The sequence below is a fragment of the Mus caroli genome, chromosome 4 (genome assembly GCF_900094665.2).
Source record: "Mus caroli chromosome 4, CAROLI_EIJ_v1.1, whole genome shotgun sequence".
Lineage (NCBI taxonomy): Eukaryota > Metazoa > Chordata > Mammalia > Rodentia > Muridae > Mus > Mus caroli.
The window spans coordinates 122853983-122873512 of NC_034573.1; the positions used below are offsets into that span (position 1 = coordinate 122853983).

A 19530-nucleotide genomic window follows, 5' to 3' on the forward strand; every position below is an offset into this window, starting at 1 on the left:
TAAAATTTTAAAAAGTAGTTAAAAAAAGATTTATTATTTATTTATTATATGTAAGTACACTGTAGCTGTCTTCAGACACACCAGAAGAGGGCATCATATGTTACTACAGATGGTTGTGAGCCACCATGTGGTTGCTGGGATTTGAACTCATGACCTTTGGAAGAGCATTCAGTGCTCTTACCTGCTGAGCCATCTCTCCAGCCCTTTTTTGTTAGAGAGACAGGGTTTCTCTATATAGCCCTGGCTGTCCTGGAACTTACTCTGTAGACCAGGCTGGCCCTCGAACTCAGAAATCCGCCTGTCTCTGTCTCCCAAGGGCTGGGATTAAAGGCGTGTGCCACAGAGTCTCATGTTGCCCAGGATAGCCTTGAACTTACAATGTAGTTTTGGCCAGCCTCGAACCCCGGGTCTTCTGCTTTAATGTCTCAGTGCTGGGAATAGACACGCCATTACATCCAGCATCCATCTTCTTCAAGCATGGAGCATCTGTGCCCTGCTGCTGATGCTGAGGCGCTAGTCTATGAACTGTTTGGCTTCCAGTTTGGCTTGGAGCAGGAGCTTGCCCAGTGAAGAGCTCCTCCCAGGGACCTTCCAAAAAAAAAGGTGAGGAGAGAGGACAGTCAAGGCTCTGCCTGAGCTAGTAGGTATCCCTCACTGTGTGCCTGCGAGTTGGACCCTGGAGCCTCTGTTAGAGAGGGGTCTTGAACTCCAGGAAAAAGAGCAGGAACTTGGGAAATGGAGATAGAACTGTGGTCCCAGCAGACCTGACGCAACTGAATCTGACCAAGCTGCTCATCTTGGGGCCTCAGTTTCTCTAGCTGTGTGATGGTAGAACTGTAACGTAGGCAGAAATGTTCTCATGAGATGGACCGTTCCTTCAGGCTGACCTAGTCAGAGCATGCATACGTAGGTATGTACGGGCGTACATATGTGTGTATATATTCTTGAAATAGAGCCTTACATAGCTGGCTAGCCTCAAATTTGCTATGAGCTGAAGCTGGCCTTTGACTTCTGATTCTCCTTCCTCTCCTCCCCTAGTGTTGAGATAAGACACGCACTGCCACCGTTGTTTGCCTTTCTATGTTATGTGAATGAGTGTCTTGTCTACATGTGTATCTGTCCCCAGCAGAGGGTGCTGGATCCCCTGGAACTGGAGTAACAGGCAGTCCTGAGCCCCCATGTGGGTGGTGGGAATTGAACCCAGGTCCTCTGTAGAAGCAGCCAGTGCTCTTAACTCTTGTTTCTCCACCCTCGCTACGGTGTTGCTAGGGTTTAAGTGCCTTAGGCTGGAATTGAGCTTAATGTGTAGCTGAGGGTGGCCTGGTACCTCATGATCCTCTGGCTTCTGCCTGTCCAACACAGAGAATGCAGACGTGTACAGCCCCAGCTCAGAGCTTCCCTTGACGCTGCCTCTGCTCTTGCGGTGAGCACAGGCTTCCTCCCTTCCTAAGCCCCTGCAGTTCAAGTCTCCAGTTGCGACACTGTTGCGAACACGAGCTCTCCAATGTGGCCACCTCCCAAAAGTGGGCCACTGATCCCAAGGACATAAGGCAAGGTCCAGAAGGTTCTGAGCTCCAGGGTAGGAAAAAAAAAACAACAAAAAAAAAAAAACCAAAAAAACCAACAACAACAGGAAAAGTCATTGTCCAGGAGACTGAGCACAGATTTTTGGAAACAGATGTTCCAGGTTTGAATCCTATCTTGTATTTCTAGCTGTATGACCTCAGCAGTTTTCTCATACATTTATGGTGGAGACCAGATAGCCTGTGCCATCCATCCTAGCTAGGCATGTACCCTTAGCACAATGTAGCCCAGAGCAAACAGTGGAAGGAAGCTATTGCTGTGAAGGGAACTTGCATGGTACAAACATGTTCTGCATACCTAAGCCCTGATCTGTCTACTGTGGACAAGCTGTGGGGCCATTCAAACTAAGAGGAGTATCCTGGTTCTTGTCCCTGGGTAGGGAGGTTCTTGCAAGTTGATACCCAGGATTTGGTCCAAGGGATACTGACTTCCCAGATACCTTACGGGGTCCTACTATCCTGGCTCAACTCCACACTATGCAAATGCACAAACACAAGCATTTATCCAAAAAACATTTTTTTATTGAGTAGGGTTGGGGACTGAACAGGAATGCACTGGGGGCCATAACCCGATTGGCAGAGGGGTGGGGGTACTGGCTCTTGTCCCGCCTCCTCTCGGGCACCTCAGGGTAAGGCCTGGCCCCCAGGCCATGGCTGTGGCGCTGAAAGCCAGGCTGGAGTGAGAGATGGGGGTGCACTTTACAATCCCGACTGCCTTGCCGGGTTGCAATTCCCCCAAATGGCCACCAGAGGGAAGCCGGGCCTCAGCGCAGAGGAATTCTCGGTTGCTCAGGTGATGGCTTCTTAAAAAAATAAAAAACCAGAGGCTGGTGAGTTCCCCCTGCAAACCCGAGCAGTGCGGGCCTGGGGAGGAGGCTCTGGTTTCTATGATTTCTCTGATAAAAAATAAGCAAAAATAACAAAATACGTGGTTTCTCTTTTTCCATCCCACCCCTTCAGAAACTGAGGTCAGAAATGGGGTCATGGAGGCTGAGGATACCCTGGTATGAGCTAGATTTCTAGGTGTGGGTCTCTTTTTTTCCCCCCTTACCACCCATAAGTAAATTTATAAATAAATAAATAATAAATAAATAAATAAACCTTCTTTGTATGTCCACATATATAGAGATAAATCTTTCTCTCATCTAGGCAACTAAGTGATTAACCTCTGACTCTGGAGCTTCGAAATTCAAAAGCGACATGATCAAGGTCAAGTTTCTGGGAAGGAAGATCAAGGACTTGGAATGGTACTGTAAAATTCCCAGCCTTCTGGAACTGCAAACCACTTGGGCTGTGAGACATTTCCGAGTGGGACCCTGACCATCTGGAACATTCTAGAGCCATGCGGTCAGTTGGGGTGGGCCCCCACAGGAATCTTGAATTCGATCCTAAAACACCCAATGTCCTAGAACTCCAGAACCAGCTGGGTCTTAAGGGCGTGGAGCTGGGGATGGGAACTAAGCCCTGGTGGACCTAACACTCTGGAGTTCTATAGTAGTCAAAGCCACAGGTTCACCACAGGTTCACCAGGATGAAACTAGACATCACTAGGGGACCGGGACCGGAATGGAATCTTGGAAGTGGAACAGCAGCAGCAGATGGCCCACAGCACCTTCTGCACGTCTTGGTTGCGGAAGGCGTAGATGACAGGGTTGATCATGGAGTTGTAGGTGGCTGGGAGCAGGGTAAGATAGGTGTAGAGACGGGGAGAGTTGGCATCTCCCAGGAGGCAGTAGACAGTGAAGGGCAACCAACAGGCAGCAAAGGCGCCAAGCACCACGGCCAATGTGGCGATGCCCTTGCGGGTGGCCACGTAGTGAGAGGCAGGCAGCAGGTGTCGTTGGAGGGCGATCTGCTGGGCATGGCGGCAGACGATGCGGCAGATCTGGGCATAGAGCTGCAACATGATGCCAAACACCATGAAGAAGGCGATGGCCAGAACCACCAGATGGTTCTTGGAGAGTGGATAGACCACACCACACGTGGTCAGGCCATCCCGGCAGTTCCAGGCCAGCACGGGAACCAGCCCCAGGCCCAGGGCACCCACCCACACCAAGGCCAGCATCACATAGGTCCGAGTTACCGTTGTCTCTGAGTAGTAAGTGAGAGCGTTGTACAGGGAAAGGTAGCGGTCAACGGTAATGGCCAGGAGGCTGCCGATGCTGGCAGTGAAGGCCATTGCTAGCACGCCGACCAGCATCAAGCTCATCTCTGGTGAGCCAATGCAGAAGTCAGCCGCAAAGTGCAGGACCAGGCCCAGGCCTGCCAGCAGGTCTGCTACGGCCAAGCTACCCACCAGCAGGAACATGGGGGCGCGGAAGGCAGGAGTGCCCACAATGATGGCCACCACCAACGCGTTCTCGCAGGACACCAGGGTGCCTGAGATGCACAGCACCACATCCCAGGCCCTGGGAGAGGGCAGCAGTGTAGCTGGGCCTGTGGGTTCCTCTACTGGGTCCACGCTGCTCACGTTCACACTGCCTGAGCCAGCTGAGAACCAGGCCATAGAGCTTCCTGCACCCCACATCATGGTACCTGTAGAAGAAAGTTCCTATGAGATGCTGGCAGGCCCGTATCCTGACAGGAGGCCCTTGGAGAAAAGAAACCTGTCAGGATAACAGGTAGGGTACCGATGTCCTGCACACCCCACACCCCCAATTCATGTCCTGTGGTTTTTGTCCTCTGATGCCTCCAGGCCTCTAACCAGGGGTCTCTTTTTTCCCGATGGTCCCTTTTCGGTGTCCCTTCACCCTCCCCTCCATTCCTCTAAGTCCTAAAGACCTCTTGGCCACACGTGGTGAAAGAAGTGAATCAAAGCTTACCATAAGTGAATGGGGGAAGCACAGGATTTAAGGTGTGCCCTCAATAGGCTCATGAATAGGGGAGGGAAACACGTCAAGAAGAAGAGCAGTCAGCTCCCTCCCACCAGACACGATGACTTGGTTCCTGAAGCTCCCAGACCCCTCACGATTCACAGCACTGCCAGCCTCAAGCTCCACCCCCAGGCAAAGCCGGTGCAGCTTCTTGCCAGCCCCCACTCGACATTCCCAGGGTAACACCTGGGAACTCATTTCCCCTACACTCTCTCCCAGACTTCTGACTCCGGACAGACACCCCACACACACTGCCCCCTTCTTCCTCCTAACCACTGGGTCTCCCTAGCAGACACCCCCTGGTGGAAGCCGGATTCCTGAGTCAGACCCCTCCTTCTGCCCGGACACCTGGATCTTGGGCCTGACTCCGCCTCCTGCCTTGGACAGCCGAAGCCCCAAATAAGACACCACCCGCTACTCAGACGTCTAGGTGCCCGCCCCAGACGCCTCCTGTTCTCCCAACCTCAGATGACCGCCCGTCCCTCCAGGGCCTCAGGTCCTGCAGGAATGCTCACCCTTTGCCGGGTCATCCCATCATACCACTCGAGCACCCGAACACTTGGTGAGCTGCCTGCTTATGCAGACTCTGCTCATCCAGAGTCCCAGGTACGACCCCCCCCCCCCCCCCGACCCTGAGCAGGAGCAAGCAGCCTTCTGCCGGCCCGGCGCCCCTGCACGCTGTGTCCTCCCAGACTCCGGGTACCCGCGGCAGGGCCCACTACTCACCGGTGGCTCAGGACCGGGTGCGGCCGGGCCGCGGGGAGCCTCCACTCAGGTTCAGGCAGAGCAAGGTGTGCGCGGACCCCAAGAAGCCCCCGCGGCCGCGGGAGACGCGGCGTGAGTCACCCCGCCCCGCCCCGCCCCCGGCCACCGGTTTGGTGACGTCAGAAGCCCAGCAGGCCAATGGGCGCTGCGCGCTGGAGCGCAGCGCGTGCTGCGCGGCATAGTAATGAGGCCTCGCGCCGCCCGCTCCCCCATTCATAAAAAGTGACCGTGGCCGCGGCCCCGCCCCCTCCGGAGCCGGCTCTCTGTCCTTGACGCGGCGCCCTCTGCGGGTCGGGGGTTTTGGGGACACTAGTGGGAGAGCCTTAAAAGAGACACGGGAGGTCACAGAGGATGTGGAGAGAGGTCAAGGGATTGGGATAGTCTGCGGGGGTGATAAGTACCTTCGGTGGCAGAAACGAGCTGACATAAGACAGGTGATGGAGCGAAATGGGCGTCCCCGGTGAGGATGACAGGCTCTGCCTCTGATAGGGCCCTGAGGTGACGGTGACAGGAGCACGAGGGAGCAGGGAGGTGGGTGGCTGTGACGATATGAGCACGGTGACAGGATCTTGGAGGATGGCGGCTGTGGGACGTTGACGGTAGCGGTGTGTAGGCCTCCTCAGGACAGCCACAGCATTGTCAGGATGACTGCAGCATGATGGAGCTCGGGGACCCTAGGGTGACAGAAGTGGTGACAAGGCTTTGGAGATGAGTGTGCAGGTGAAGGGACTTCAGGTCACTGTGACCCCGTTAAGTGCTATAAAGGACTGAGGTGATAAAGCTAAATAATGAGGGCTGTGGGGTCCTGAAGTAAAGACCAAATGACTTGTGTGTGGGCCCCAGAGTGAGGGAACAGGGTAGGAAGTCTGACTGGATGGCGACCCAGCAGGTAAGTTGCTGTCAGGACAGGTCCCGTGATGTTGGGGTTGGAATAAGGAGCTGGGTGACGTCACTCATGTGGGCCCAATAGAGTCCTCTCTGCATGGGAGGGTGCGCCTGGCAAGATTTCAAAACCTCAATTATTTATTCAAGGATCTGAAAAGCCAGCGCGAGGGCTGGGGGGGGGGGGTGTCACTTCCCCGAAGCAGCAGGAGATAGGGAGCCGGGAAGAACTTGGAAGCAGAAGGACTCGGCAGCTCCGTGCTCAGAGCAGCCTTCCCGAGCACCCGGCTTAGGTACCCCAGGGGGTGGGGCAGAAAGAAAACTTCCTCTTTCCTAGACCTGCCTGCTCCCTCCCTAGGGAAATGCCCCATCAGATCTAACCCTAGGCACCAGCTCTGTCCTCTCTCCCTTTGATCGTCTCTGGAATGTTCAAGACTTTAGGAGGGTGATGGGAGTCAGGGGTCAGATGTCGGTCTGAGGCTGAGAAAAGGAAGAAGGCCAGGAGTCAGGGAATACGTCATAGCCTCACAGAGATGACAGAGCGTGGGCTGGAGACTGGCAGGGTTTGGGCGGGATATGGGGGTTCAGCTGGTAGAGGAGGTTAGGCTTCCAAGCCTAATCCACGTTTCCGAACCCGTGTGACTTTGAGGCCCAGTTAGGCCCTCTGAAGCTGTTTTTTCATGTCTAAACTGCTGGGGACTGTTGGGGGCAGTTGGCCGGTTAGCAGCACGGGCTGTATATTGGCTGTCAATGGTGTATCTGGCCAGTAGAGGATGTCAGGGAAACACAGGAGGGCACAAAGAAAATGAAGAGTGGTCACAGGCGGCTCTGCCTTTGTGGGACCAGGCTAGATGAGGCTCTCCCGCTGCAGGCTCCTATGGGCAAGATCCCTCAGAGCTCTCCTTTTAGCCATTTCATCCATCAATGGGCTTCCTGACCGGTCACAAATGACCAACCAACCTTCCCCTGTCCTTCCCTCCTCTCTTTGTTATCTTCTCAGGTGTGCAGAACTCCTGCAACAAAATACTCTCCCTAGTTCCCTTTTACTGTTTGCTTGGAGTCTGAGGCTGTCCTACTGTAGGATAAGGCATGTGACAATAATGACTAGGTTTGGTTTGTGCTAGGGACAGTGCCTGATATATAATTGGTATTCAATTACAATTATCTGTTGGATGATGAAACCTTACAGGAACAGTGGAAGAGAGGGAAACAAAGGGGGCAGAGGCGCATGCCTTGAATCCCAGCACTGGGGAGGCAGATCTTGTGAGTTTGAGGCCAGTCTTGTCTACAGAGTGAGTTCCAGGTCAGCCAGGGCTATGCAGAGAGACCTTGTCTCAAAACAAAAACACTCAAGTCTGAGACTGGAGCGATAACTCAATAGTTAAAAGTATGTGTGGCTCTTCCAGAGGACCCAAGGTTGGCTCCCAGAAGCCATGCAGAACCTCACTCATATTCAAAAAAACAACACAGGACAGCCAGGGCTACACAGAGAAACCCTGTCTCAAAAAACCAAAAACAAAACAAAACAAAACCAAAAACCAACCAACCAAACAAACAAACAAAAAACACCCGGTGGTGGTGACGCACACCTTTAATCCCAGCACTCGAAAAAAAAATTTGTCAGGCAATAGTGGTGCACGCCTTTGATCAAGCAGATCTCTTGAGTTCCAGGCCAGCATTGGCTACACAGAAAAACACTGTCTTGAAAAAACAAAGAAGCAAACAAACAAAAATTGAAAATACTCATATATACGTAAAATAATAAATATATAAACAAATTAAAAATAAACAAACCCAGAAAGAGACACAGAAAGAACGGTAGTCCTGATGGGGATATGTCCAACGAGAGGGCAACGGCAGCACAGAACAACAGCACCCAAGACTTGGATGTCCACTCCTCTCCATTCTGAGCCAAGTCAGAGCTCTGGTCTCAGAGATGGGAGCTGGAACAAGGTGCTAGGGCATTGGGATCCAAGTATAGATGAGAGACACCTCTGCTTCTGAGCAGCTGTGTATAGTCAGGGTTCTCAAGAAGGGACTTTGTTGTGATGACTTACAGTCTGTAGTCCAACTACCCCAACAACGGCCAGCTGTGAAGGGAAGTCCAAGGATCTAGTAGTTGCTCAGTCCCACGAGGCTAGTTGTTTCAGCTGGTCTTCTGTAGAAGTAGATTCCAACAGATGCGCTAGCAAGTAAATGCAAGCAGGTAAAGAAAAGCGAATCTTTTTCCAATGTCCTTATGGAGGTCTCCAGCAGAAGGTGTGGCCCAGATTAAAGGTGTGTGCCACCATGCCTGGATCTGAGACTTGTTTTGTCCCAGGCTGACCTTGAACTCCTTGCCTTAGTCTCCTGGCATTAAAGGTGTGTACTACCTTGACTGGGCCTAAGCTTTTCATAGCCACTATGCCTCAAGAGATCTCCATGCCAAGATCCAGGTCAGAAACTTGTATCTTCCAGCATCAAGATCTGGATCACAGGTGAGCCCTCCAATTCTGGATTGTAGTTCATTCCAGATATAGTCAAGGTGACAACCAGGAATAGCCATTACAGGCCATTTGGGAGTTTATTGATCTGCTGGTGAGAATTAGCCAGCAGGGATCGGGACACATTCCTGTAATCTCAGCTCTTGGGAGGTAAAAAAGATCAGGAGTTTGGGGTCACCCTGACTCATGAGACCCTGTGCCAAAATAAAAACAAACTGTCTTATTGCTGTAGATCAAGTCTTCAAAGATGCTCTTGTTGTCAGCCCAACACTGGCCTTGACTTTTCCATTCTGTCCTCCCTACAGCTGTGTGTGTGTGTGTATGTGTGTGTGGTGTGTGTGTGTGTGTGGTGTGTGGTGTGTGGTATGGTGTGTGTATGTGTGTGTGGTGTGGTGTGTGTGTGTGCATGTGGTGTGATGTGTGTATGTGTATGTGGTGTGGTGTATGTGTGGTGTGTGTGTGTGTGTGTGGTGTGTGTGGTATGTGGGTGTGGTGTGGTGTGTGTGTGTGCATGTGGTGTGATGTGTGTGCGTGTGGTGTGGTGTGTGTGTGTGTGGTGTGGTGTGTGTGTGTGTGGTGTGGTGTGTGTGTGTGGTATGTGTGTGTGTGTGTTTAACATGGAGTTTCTCTGTGTATCCCTTACTACTCACTCTGTAGACCAGGCTGCCCTTGAACTCAGAGATCCACCTGCCTTTGCCTCCTGAGTGCTGGGATTAAAGGTGTACACACACACACACACCACTCAGCAGCTTTTTTTTAAAAAGGATTTCTATGGGCTGGAAAGATGGCTCAACAGTTAAGAGCACTGACTGTTCTTCCAGAGGGTCCTGAGTTCCAGCAACCACATGGTGGTTCACAACAATTTTCAGCAACCACATGGTGTAATGGGATCTGATGCCCTCTTCTGGTGTGTCTGAATGCACCTACAGTGTACTCATAAGTAAATCTTTTTTTTTTTTTTAATAAGCATGTGCTACCATAGCACTGTGCCTCATTTATTTATTTATTTTTTTAAGAATTTTTTTTTTATTATTATATGTAAGTACACTGTAGCTGTCTTCAGACACTCCAGAAGAGGGCACCAGATCTCGTTACGGATGGTTGTGAGCCACCATGTGGTTGCTGGGATTTGAACTCTGGACCATTGGAAGAGCAGTCGGGTGCTCTTACCCACTGAGCCATCTCACCAGCCCCCCCCCCTTTTTTTTTTTTTTTTAAGGATTTTTATTTTTACTTGTGAGTATGTATGTATTTCTATGTGGAGTGTATGCCATGAATGTACTCACACAGGCCAGAAGGTGGTATCAAATCCCTTAGAGCAGAGTTATATATGTGGTTGTGAGCTTTCTGAAATGGGTACTAGGTCCTTTAACAGAGCAGTAAGTGCTCATAACTGTGGAGCCATTTCTCCAGCACTCACCCCCCCATCCCTGACCCCAGCTGTTTGCTTGAGATCTCCAGTTGATATGGGCCATATCCTGCAATCTGTTTTTGGATTGATTTTTCTTTATAGGATAATTATAAACTCCACCCAAGCAAGTTGTGTCCCTCCACAGTGCCCCCATCACTAAAACAGGTTCCGAATCTAAGTATAAAGACGACATCCTGAGTAGTCTTGGACGTTTGGGTTAATTTTCTTCAAATTTCCGTCTTAGTGACAGTTACCAACCTACAGTGAGGACATTAGTGACCAGTTGTTTCTACTGAAGTAAGCAGATGGTCAGGGGCTTCCTTATTGCACGTCACCACGTTCTTCATGGGGAAGGTTGCCTCTCACTGCCAGGGAGGGAGAGTGGGAAAGTTTTTCTAACGTGAGAACCCTTGGAGGCTCAGACTGAGTAAGGCCATAGATTTTAACATATGTGCTCTCTCAGGTGCCAAAGAGTACGGGAGGGAGGGAGGGAGGGAGGGAGAGAGAGAGAGAGAAACAGAGAGACAAAGACAGAGGGACAGAACGAGAGGAGACATCCTATAGCCCAAACTGGCCTCAGACTTGTGGTAGGAGTCCTCTCTGGCTAAGATTATAGGTGTGAGCCATTATGTCTGGCTGGGGTCACCTCTTCTCCTCTGCTCTCTCCTCCCCAGACCTTTTGTCCACGGGAAGTGCAGCTCTACGTGCCCACACACACACACACACACACACACAAACACGTGCCAATTTCTCCCACCAACAACCCTACAAAGTTAAGGGGCAGAGCCCACATTTCATGGAGGTCAAGGGACTTTTCCAAAACTACACTGCAAGTGGTAGAACTGGATGAGATAGCAGCCTCACCCCCAAAGGGGCAGCTCACTGACAGACTTGCAGTTCCTCATGTGGCCACCAGATGGCTGTGCGCCTTCCTGCCAGGTGAAACTTTTTTTTTTTTTTCTTTTGAGCCAGGGTCTCAAGCAGCCAAGGCTGACCTCCATCTCCACGTCCAGAGTGCTGTTGTTACAGGCATTCTCCATCACACGTGGTCTTATGTGGTGAAGGGACGAGACCCAGGATTCCTGCATGCTAAACAAGTACCCCCCCCCCCACACACACACACACATACAGTGGAGCATGTAGACCAGGGAACAAATGGGTAGTTAATTATGCATGGATGCTCGCTCGGAAGGAGAGCAGGCATGGGCATGGAGAATAACTAGGAGAGGTCTTGCCGGCAGAGAGGTTAAGAACTGAGTCACTTGAGGGAACAGGTGAATTTGAGTTTCCTGCACAGGACACAGCAAGTGGACAGTCCCTCCAGGAGGGGAAGCCTGTGAGGACCAGAGAGGGGGCTGATAAACAGAAGAGACAAGCGAGTGCAGGGGCTGAGCCCAGAAGGCATCAGGAGAGACTCAGTGGGTGATAGAGGGCCGTGAGCTGGAAGGCACTGGGGTTGAGGGGTCACAGGGCCTGGGCAGTTCTGCTTCCAAGGATCATTCTTAGTTGGGGCCCAAAGGATTCCTTAGCTAGACAGATGGAGCCACGGGTAGAGAGCTGGATAAGGCAAGAAGAATGACTTGTTATCTCAGAAGTGAGATGACTGGGAAAACCCTCCACAAGCAAGATACTGCCAGAGTCAGGAATCCAAGGGTTCTGCATGGGGTGGAGGTTGGGGGGGGGGTCAGCGAACAAGCTGCTAACTGGAGGAGATGTGGACATCTGTGTGAGGGCCAGCTCAGGGAGGGGCTGTAGGCTAGGGCCCAGGAGTCATGGGACATTGAGTCTGAGGATTTTGGAGTTTTGGTTTTCTGTTTTGTTTTGCTTTTTTGAGACAGGGTTTCTCTGGCCCCTGGCTATCCTGGAACTCGCTCTGTGTACATCAGGCCTCGAACTCAGAGATCTGGCTGCCTCTGCCTCCTGAGTGCTAGGATTAAAGGCTTGTGCTACCACTGCCCTGCTGAGTCTGAGGATTTGAACTCGGGGCAAGAGCCAGGGTGAAAACAAAACACTGAGATCCAACCTGGGTGATTGACAGAGAGGAGCACAGAAACTGGGGCTTTCCCGTGTGGATGACAGGAAATAGAGGCCTAATAGTACTCAGATGGAGGTGCACAGGAAACAGACCCCCCACCCCCACCCCCACCCAGTCCTAGCTGAGGTATAACTTCCCCTGAGCAGCTGCCAATTAAAGATGACAGACAGCTCCTGTCGTGGGGCAGTTGTGGACATTAGCTAAGTAGCTCTGATTAGAATATATTTTACATCTCCATGGTAGCAGGGGGTTATGGGGACTGGAGAGTTGGCTCTGTGATTAAGAGCAGTGGTTACTCTTCCCAAGGAGTCAGAATTGATCTCCCAACACCCACACAGAGGCTCACACCCCCTTTATAAATCTTTTTGCTGCTGTTTTGAGACAGGAGTTCTCTATGTAGCTGTCTTGGAACTTCCTATGGAGACCAGGCTGGCTCAGACTTACAGAGATCTGTGTCCTTCTCACATGTTTGGATTGAAGGCATGTGCTACCATGCCCAGCTGATCTTCTATAACTCCAATTCCAGGGGATCCAGTACCCTCTTCTGGCCTCTGAGGGCACCAGGTGCATACATGGTACACAGACATAAATGCAGATTTAACACTTGTATCCCTATAACAAAGTAAATTTTTACTTTTTAATTAAAAATGGGAGGGGTGCTGATTTTCAGTTATGGGTGTGGTAGCTGCGGTAGCCGGGACTGGTGTGGAGGTGGAGATTTAGAGATTTCTTGGTTACTGTTGTCGCTATGAGGTTCAAATTCAGGGCCATGCAATGCTAAGCAAGCGCTTTATTGCTGAGCTACATCTCCAGCCCTTGTTTGGAAAGGTGCAGGACAGGGTCTCATTGATGTAGCCCAAGTTGGCTTAAAATCTACAACCCTCCTGCCCCAGCCTCCCAAGTACTGGGGGACAGATATCTGCTCCTTTGGTGATATTATTATTATTATTTTAATGTATATGAGTGGATATTTTACCTGAATATATGTCTGTGTACCACTTTCATGCCTGGTGTCTGTGGAGACCAGAGTGTCATGCTGGATCCCCTGGAACTAGAGTTACAGGTATTTGTGGGCCACCCTATGGACCTAGAATCAAACGTAGATTTGGAAGAGCAGCCAGTGCTTCTCATTACTATGCCATCTCTCCAGCCCCGCCCCCCACCTCTTTGTTGTTTTGAGGCATAGTCTTGCTGTCATCCTGGCTATCCTGGAACTATCCTGTAGATCAGGTTGTCCCCAAAATTCACAGAGATCTGACTATCTCTGTCTCTGGAGTGCTGGGATTAAAGGTATGTGTCACTATGCCAGGTTAACACCTTTCTCCCACCTCCCAGGTTTTAAGGCAAGGGTTCTTTAGCCTAGGTTGGCTCTCTCTCTGTAGCAAAGGTCAACCTTGAACTTCTAATTCTTCTGTTTCTACCACCCAAGCGCTGGGACTGCACAAGGTACCAGGCTGGTTAGTGCTAGAGATGAATCCTGGGCTAGGCATGCCAGTCAAGCATCCTACCAAATGAACCACATCCCTCGCCTTACTCAGTGGCTTTTAAGTGGGACCTGACAGCAGAAGAATAGCCAAGATGATCACAGGAGAGGGCAGACTAAGGGTCAGGACTAAGAGGGCCACACCGGATTAAGAAGTTGGCGGAGGAAAGGGGGATATCTGAAAAGGGACTGAGAATCGGCTGTGCCAGGACAGGAGAGTGACCACGAGGCAGATCCCCCAAAGGCTCAGTGATCTAGTAATGGCACCACTTATGACCCAGAGATGTGATGAGCTGGAGGCAGGACGGCATGGTGTTCCCACGGCTGGGAATAGCCAGCCAAAGGTGAGGTGTAGCTGAGTCCCGGCCCAGCCTTCAACAGACCAGAGGGTGTGTATTATGTGGTATAGCAAGAATCGAGTTCCAAATTAACCACTGTGGGTTCAGACGGCTCACTCGCCTCACCTGTGAGACAGGGTTAAAAACAATCTCTAGGGGTTGGAGAGATGGCTCAGAGGTTAGAGCAACTGGCTGCTCTCCCAGAGCTCCTGAGTTTCGTTCCCAGCACCCACAGTGTCTCACAACCATCTGTAATGGGATCCGATGCCCTCTTCTGGTGTGTCTGGAGACAGTGACAGTGTACTTATATACATAAAATGAACAAATAAATCTTAACCAAAAAAAAAAAATAATAATAAATCTTTAGGGTTTATAGTGGGCTCTCAACCTCCTTAACGCTGGGACCCTTTAATACATCTTGTGGCGACCTCCCAACCATAAAATTATTTTGTAATTTTGCTACTGTCGTGAATCATAATGTAAATAATGTTTTTGAAATAGAGGCTCACCTAAGGGGGTCCCGGCCCATAGGTCGAGTTAGGTGGTGGCATAGGCCTTTAATCTCAGCTCTGGTCTACAATAATGAGTTCCGGGACAGTCAGAGCTACACAAGTGATTCCCTAAAAACTCACCAAAACGTAGTTGCTATGTTGACAAGGCCTGTTCTCACAGAGATCCTCCCGCCTTGAAGCTGCCCCTCAAGGACCAGGTGGCACGAGTCTTAAACCCATCCCTTTTGTTCAGGCCCCGCCTTAAATCGCTCTACCTGGACCCTCCCAGAGGTCTCATCCTCTAGCCACGCCCACAAGGCAACCACGCTCCAGCCTGGCCACGCCTCCGCTGCCCAGGTTTGGCTCTGGCTAGCTGGGCGAGTGGAGTCAAGAAAGGACGCAACACCACACCAGCTGTCCGCCGACCCCCAGTCCCGGCCCCCGCGCCCATGGCCGCACCCGGACCCCGCGCCTTGCGTGCTGCTCTCTGCGGCGGTTGTTGTTGCCTTCTCCTGTGTGCCCAGCTGGTTCTAGCTGGTAATGCTGAGCAGGATCTGACCAGGGGTCCAGGCAGGTGGAAGGTGTAGCTCACTTTAGCTGCTTCTTCCAGCACAGTAGGCTTGTCAAGGGAGGGAACGTTTTTGACCTCTGCAGGACTCCAGGGCTGTGTTGAGACCATAGTGCCTATTTAGAGGTTCCAGGTGTGGGGGACTAGGAGCCTTAGCTGAGTGTGGAAGAGGTCACCCCTGGGAACTTCAGGAGTGTGTATGGAAAGAGGTTGGGGGTTGGGGGAGGGCAGCTGGGTGAGTTTAAGCAGGGCTGGGGGGAGCTCCAGACCTGTGCTGAGGTGCGAGTCGTCGCTGTAGTGGGAGATGTATTGCAGCCTGGCACCTGGCTTTCTGCCGCTTTCTGCCCATTTGCACCCCCCCCCCCACTCTCAGGTAAAGGAGCTCGTGGCTTTGGGCGGGGAGCCCTGCTCCGCCTGGACGTTTGGCCTACTACCCAAGGGGGCTGCAAACACCTGGGACACTGTGAACACTGTGTGGACAGAACCCACAACTTCTCGATTTGTGTCTGGCAGCAATGTGGGCCAGAGGAGCCAGGTATGTAGTTGAGCCCTCCTTGGGAACATCCTCTTGTCTATACGGCACCACCACTCCCAACTTTCTCTCCAAACCCCTTCTCTGTTTCTTCTCCCACCAGGACACTGTGTGGCCCAAGCTGAAGTGGTCAAGGAGGGTTGCTCAATCTATAATCACTCAGAGTCATGCCCAGGTAAGCGAAGGGAGGGGAGTGAGGTGTCCCCAGCCACAGTCTCTCAGGAAGTAGACTGCACCCATGAACTGTTGACTTCTCCGTCAGGAACCGTTGTATCATGCCCTGGCTGGTATCTTGGCCTATAATTTGGTCCAGCATGCCCAGGAGCTTGTGGGAGCTAGCACCCTCTGCTGAGGAGGTCTTTGGAGTGGAGGGGTCTTCCTGAAGCAAGTGACATTAGAGACCAGCCTTGTAGATAGAGCACAGCTAGGGGAGGAGACCGGCTGACCAGGCTTAAATGGGGTAGGGGTGTGATCGGAACAGGAAGTGGGTCCAGCTACTGGCCCAGGCTCAGGATTGGGATTCCTGATAGCAAGGAGAGGGGTTTTATTGTGGATGCCCTGTCTCCTCAGCTTCCCGTCATCATTCCACAGAGGAACCGAAGCCAAGTACCACAGGTAGGGTCCTCCCCGGGGAATGGGGACAGGGCAGCTGCAGAAGGAGAGGCAGCTTGAGGCACGGACACTGAGGGCCCATAACCTCAGTCCTCCGAGTTCTCTCCCAGTGCGTTTTGACACCTGGAAGGTGGGTTGACTGGATTCTTCCCTCCCAGTGCCACAAGGGCTTCTGAGTCTGTGGAAGGCCCATTAAGCATCTGACACATGGAAAGCAGTCAGAAAAGGGCAGCTTCCCTCCCCACCGGTTCTGGGAACTCAGGGTGACCCCCCCCCTCCAGAGCTGAGGAGGTGTGGCTTCAGCTGCCCTCCTTGACCACCTGCTGCAAGCTGAGGTCTCCACAGTGGGTTCCCAGCAGAGCTGGGAAGGAACCCCATCTGTCTCTAGGTCCCCGCACTCCTGCTCCGAGGCCTGGAGGTCACTAAACTTAGTCAGGATGGCTGAAGAGGCTCTTGGTTAATTAAAGCCGGAAACTGATCTTAAGGAATAAATTATTGATGGCTCAGCTCCCTCAGCCTGAGCCCCAGATCTGCCGTGCCCAGCTCACGGCTTCCCTTTCTCTCCTCTGCCCCCAGCACCCTCCTCTGCAGCTCTAGGCCTCAGCCAGCACAGCCATCCTTCCATTTCCTGTTCTTAGATTCTGCACCGTCCACGTCCTCTGGAAAGGGGACCCTGTTCCCATTTGGGCCCCTTGTCCCAGAATGATTTTCCCCTCCCCAGTGGTTTCCTGCCCTGGGCACCTGGCCCAGGGCCTGAAATCAAATCCCTGGTCAGAATTGATGGGTAATGTGGTACAGCTGGTAACCACTGACGCCTAGACTACCGACTGCAGCGCTGTGACCCTGCCCTACAAAAGGGGAAGGGCAGGGAGCCAGCCAGGTCTGGCCCATAGTGTTCACGTGCCTGCTCAGTAGGGTGCTGGCCTTTCCTCTGGTCCTTCCTTTCTTGGTGACGATTCCAAGCTTAGAAGTCCAAAGGACTGTGCCTGTTTCATCTGTGCTTCAAGCCCTTAGCTGGAAGGGGGTTTGGTGGCTGAGCTTCAGGTCCATCCTTCCTCTACTGAGCTAGTAAGGGACAGGGAGGGTACAGGAGCACTTGGTCACTGTTGGTCCCATGTAACCAGGAGGCACAGAGAGGGTGTGTGTGTGTGTGTGTTTGTGTCTGTGTGTTACTGTGGGGACTGAGCCCAAGGCCTCACTACACAAGCTAAGAGGGCTTCACCACTCAACTGCATCTCCCAGCCCCTAATTGGACTCCAGAGCATGTTAGCCTAGGCCAGGGTCTTGAGGGCTTAAAGCCTCAAGGCATCAGTTGAGGGATGAGTCTGGGATCTCCATGGCCTGTTGTGACCTCCACTCTGCCTCATTCTGCAGGGAGTTCCCCCATCCCTGAAGACCACAGCCCAGGTTTTGATGGAGCTAGCTTTATTGGGGGCATCGTGCTGGTACTGAGCCTGCAAGCGACAGCTTTCTTTGTGCTTCGCTTCCTCAAGGCCAAGGAGAGCACTTACCAGACACTGTGAGTACAGGGCCAGCAGAGTCTGGCTGCATTCCCTACACCTCCTGCCTGGCAACTGTCTTCCATGGGGTGGTCCTAAGGACAGTGACTCCCCTCCAACCATCCCCCTACCCCCACCCATGGGAGCCATGCCTCCTCTCTCTATCTGAGGTTATCCCTGCCAGATGTTGGGTGGGACCTGAGTTCAGTGTCTGAGAATCCAGCTGAGCCTTTGTGTCTTTATCTCCTCATGCTGCCAGCAGGGAAGAGAACCAGTAGGTGACAGCCCCAGGCCAGTCCTCCTCCCGCTGCAGCCCTGGGCAGCAGCTAGGGCCGTGTGTGCACAGTGTGGTTTTTCTCTCTGAGGAAGGGGCTGGGCGAGGCTTCTGTGTGCCTGCTGTGTGCTGTGGGACCAGTTGTGCAGCCTGCATTCAAGTGTTTGTTCTTCCAGCTGTGCTGCCTGCTCTCTGGAAAGTGGGGTGCGGGATCCTCGCCTCTGAGTGTTCTCTCTGTCTGGCCTCCACAGAATCTGACCCCAGTGGTCCTGGCTCCACCTTGAAGGGACAGAGGACCACTTGGTTGCCTTATGGGCACTGGGGGTGGGACAAATATTGGCCACCAGTTTCTGGTCCCTGTAGGCACAAGGGCACCACGCAGGCTTAGTGCTGATGGCTGACATTTCCTGTCCTGGGTCTGGTACCTGCAGCTGAGAGCACCCTCCATCCACCTCGTGTCTCATCCAGCCTGCTGGGCCCCCTGAGCTGCTGCCTCTGCCCACCAACCCACTCTGTAGTCTCCCCTCAAATAAAGGACCTGTTTCCACCCTATGATTCCTGACCTATGTCTTGGGCTACATGTGAATCGGATGGGGTGAGGGAGGAATGTCTGTCTAGTATTGTTGTGATCCCTCCCCTCTTTAAGATATTTTCAAGGTGGGGGAGAGCAGCAAGATGGCCCACTGGGTAAAGGGACTTGCTGTGTAACCCTGACGACCTGAGTCTAATCCCTAGAACCCACAGAGTGGAAAGAGAAAACACCGGCTCGTGCAAGTTGTCCCCTAACCGTCACACGTGTATGTGTCAGAGCCCCAAACAAATACTAAAAATATTAAAATTTTAAACAGATATTTAAGCTGGGCAGTGGTGGTGCACGCTTTTAATCCCAGCACTTGGGAGACAGAGGCAGGTGGATTTCTGAGTTCGAGACCAGCCTGGTCTACAGAGTGAATTCCAGGACAGCCAAGGCTATACAAAGAAACCCTGTCTTGAAAACCAAAAAAAAAAAAAAAAAAAGATATTTTTAAGCTAGGTCTTGGGAGTCAGGTGTGTGTGGGGGGGTGTATCTAGCAGTCAGGAGTTCAAGGCCAGCCACAGCTTCTAAGATAGCCGTGCCTACATAAGGCTCTGCCTCAAAAGAAAAAAAAAGTAATTTATTTTCAAGCCAGGCATTGTGTGTGGTGCATACCTGTCATGTCAGCCTTTGGTAGGAAAAGTAGGAGGGCCAGGTCATCGTCACAGTTATGGCGAGGAAGCAAGCGACTGAGTGCAAGGCTAGCCCACGTCACACAAGACCTTGTCTCAAAATATCAAAACCAGCCCAACAAAAAAGGAATTTCATCTGGGATATCTTTTTCTCAGGTTAATTTTAGTTTTATATGAGTGTGTTCGTGTGTGTGTGTGTGTGTGTGTGTGGTGTGTGTAATTGTATCTGTCTGTGGCATGAGTGCTTGGCATGGGGCTAATGTATCCGTGTGTAGTGCATGTGGGCATGCAGGAGTCACAGAAGGATGCTGGGTGTCTCCTCTGTTTTTCTTTACTGCTGTGAGGCAGGGTCTCTCACTGTGCTGGAAGCTTGACTTTTTTTGGCTAGCTGGTTGACCAGATAACCTCTTGGAACCTGGCTCTGTCTGCTCCCCTCTGCCCTGAGGGTAGCTCAGCCACTCCTTGCTCCTAACAGGAGACACCACCTAGGGCTGG

The 19530-nt window shown here is 52.0% G+C and overlaps 2 protein-coding genes across 2 annotated transcripts; one reads left to right on the top strand and one right to left on the bottom strand.

Annotated features, from left to right (window-relative positions):
• Positions 1 to 2087: 2087 nt before the first annotated feature.
• On the bottom strand, positions 2088 to 5300 carry Gpr3 (G protein-coupled receptor 3). The gene is made up of 2 exons (XM_021161387.1): positions 5183 to 5300; positions 2088 to 4118 (listed from the first exon to the last, which is right to left on the bottom strand). Exon 2 carries the CDS (start codon positions 4111 to 4113, stop codon positions 3121 to 3123), a length of 993 nt encoding a protein of 330 aa, XP_021017046.1. The 5' UTR covers positions 4114 to 4118; positions 5183 to 5300; the 3' UTR covers positions 2088 to 3120.
• A 515-nt stretch (positions 5301 to 5815) lies between these two features.
• Cd164l2 (CD164 molecule like 2) lies at positions 5816 to 18383 on the top strand. Its single transcript, XM_021161444.2, has 7 exons — positions 5816 to 5941; positions 14598 to 14881; positions 15286 to 15447; positions 15548 to 15619; positions 16015 to 16059; positions 17431 to 17575; positions 18081 to 18383. Exons 2-7 carry the CDS (start codon positions 14794 to 14796, stop codon positions 18085 to 18087), a joined length of 519 nt encoding a protein of 172 aa, XP_021017103.1. The 5' UTR covers positions 5816 to 5941; positions 14598 to 14793; the 3' UTR covers positions 18088 to 18383.
• The last annotated feature ends 1147 nt before the right edge of the window (positions 18384 to 19530 follow it).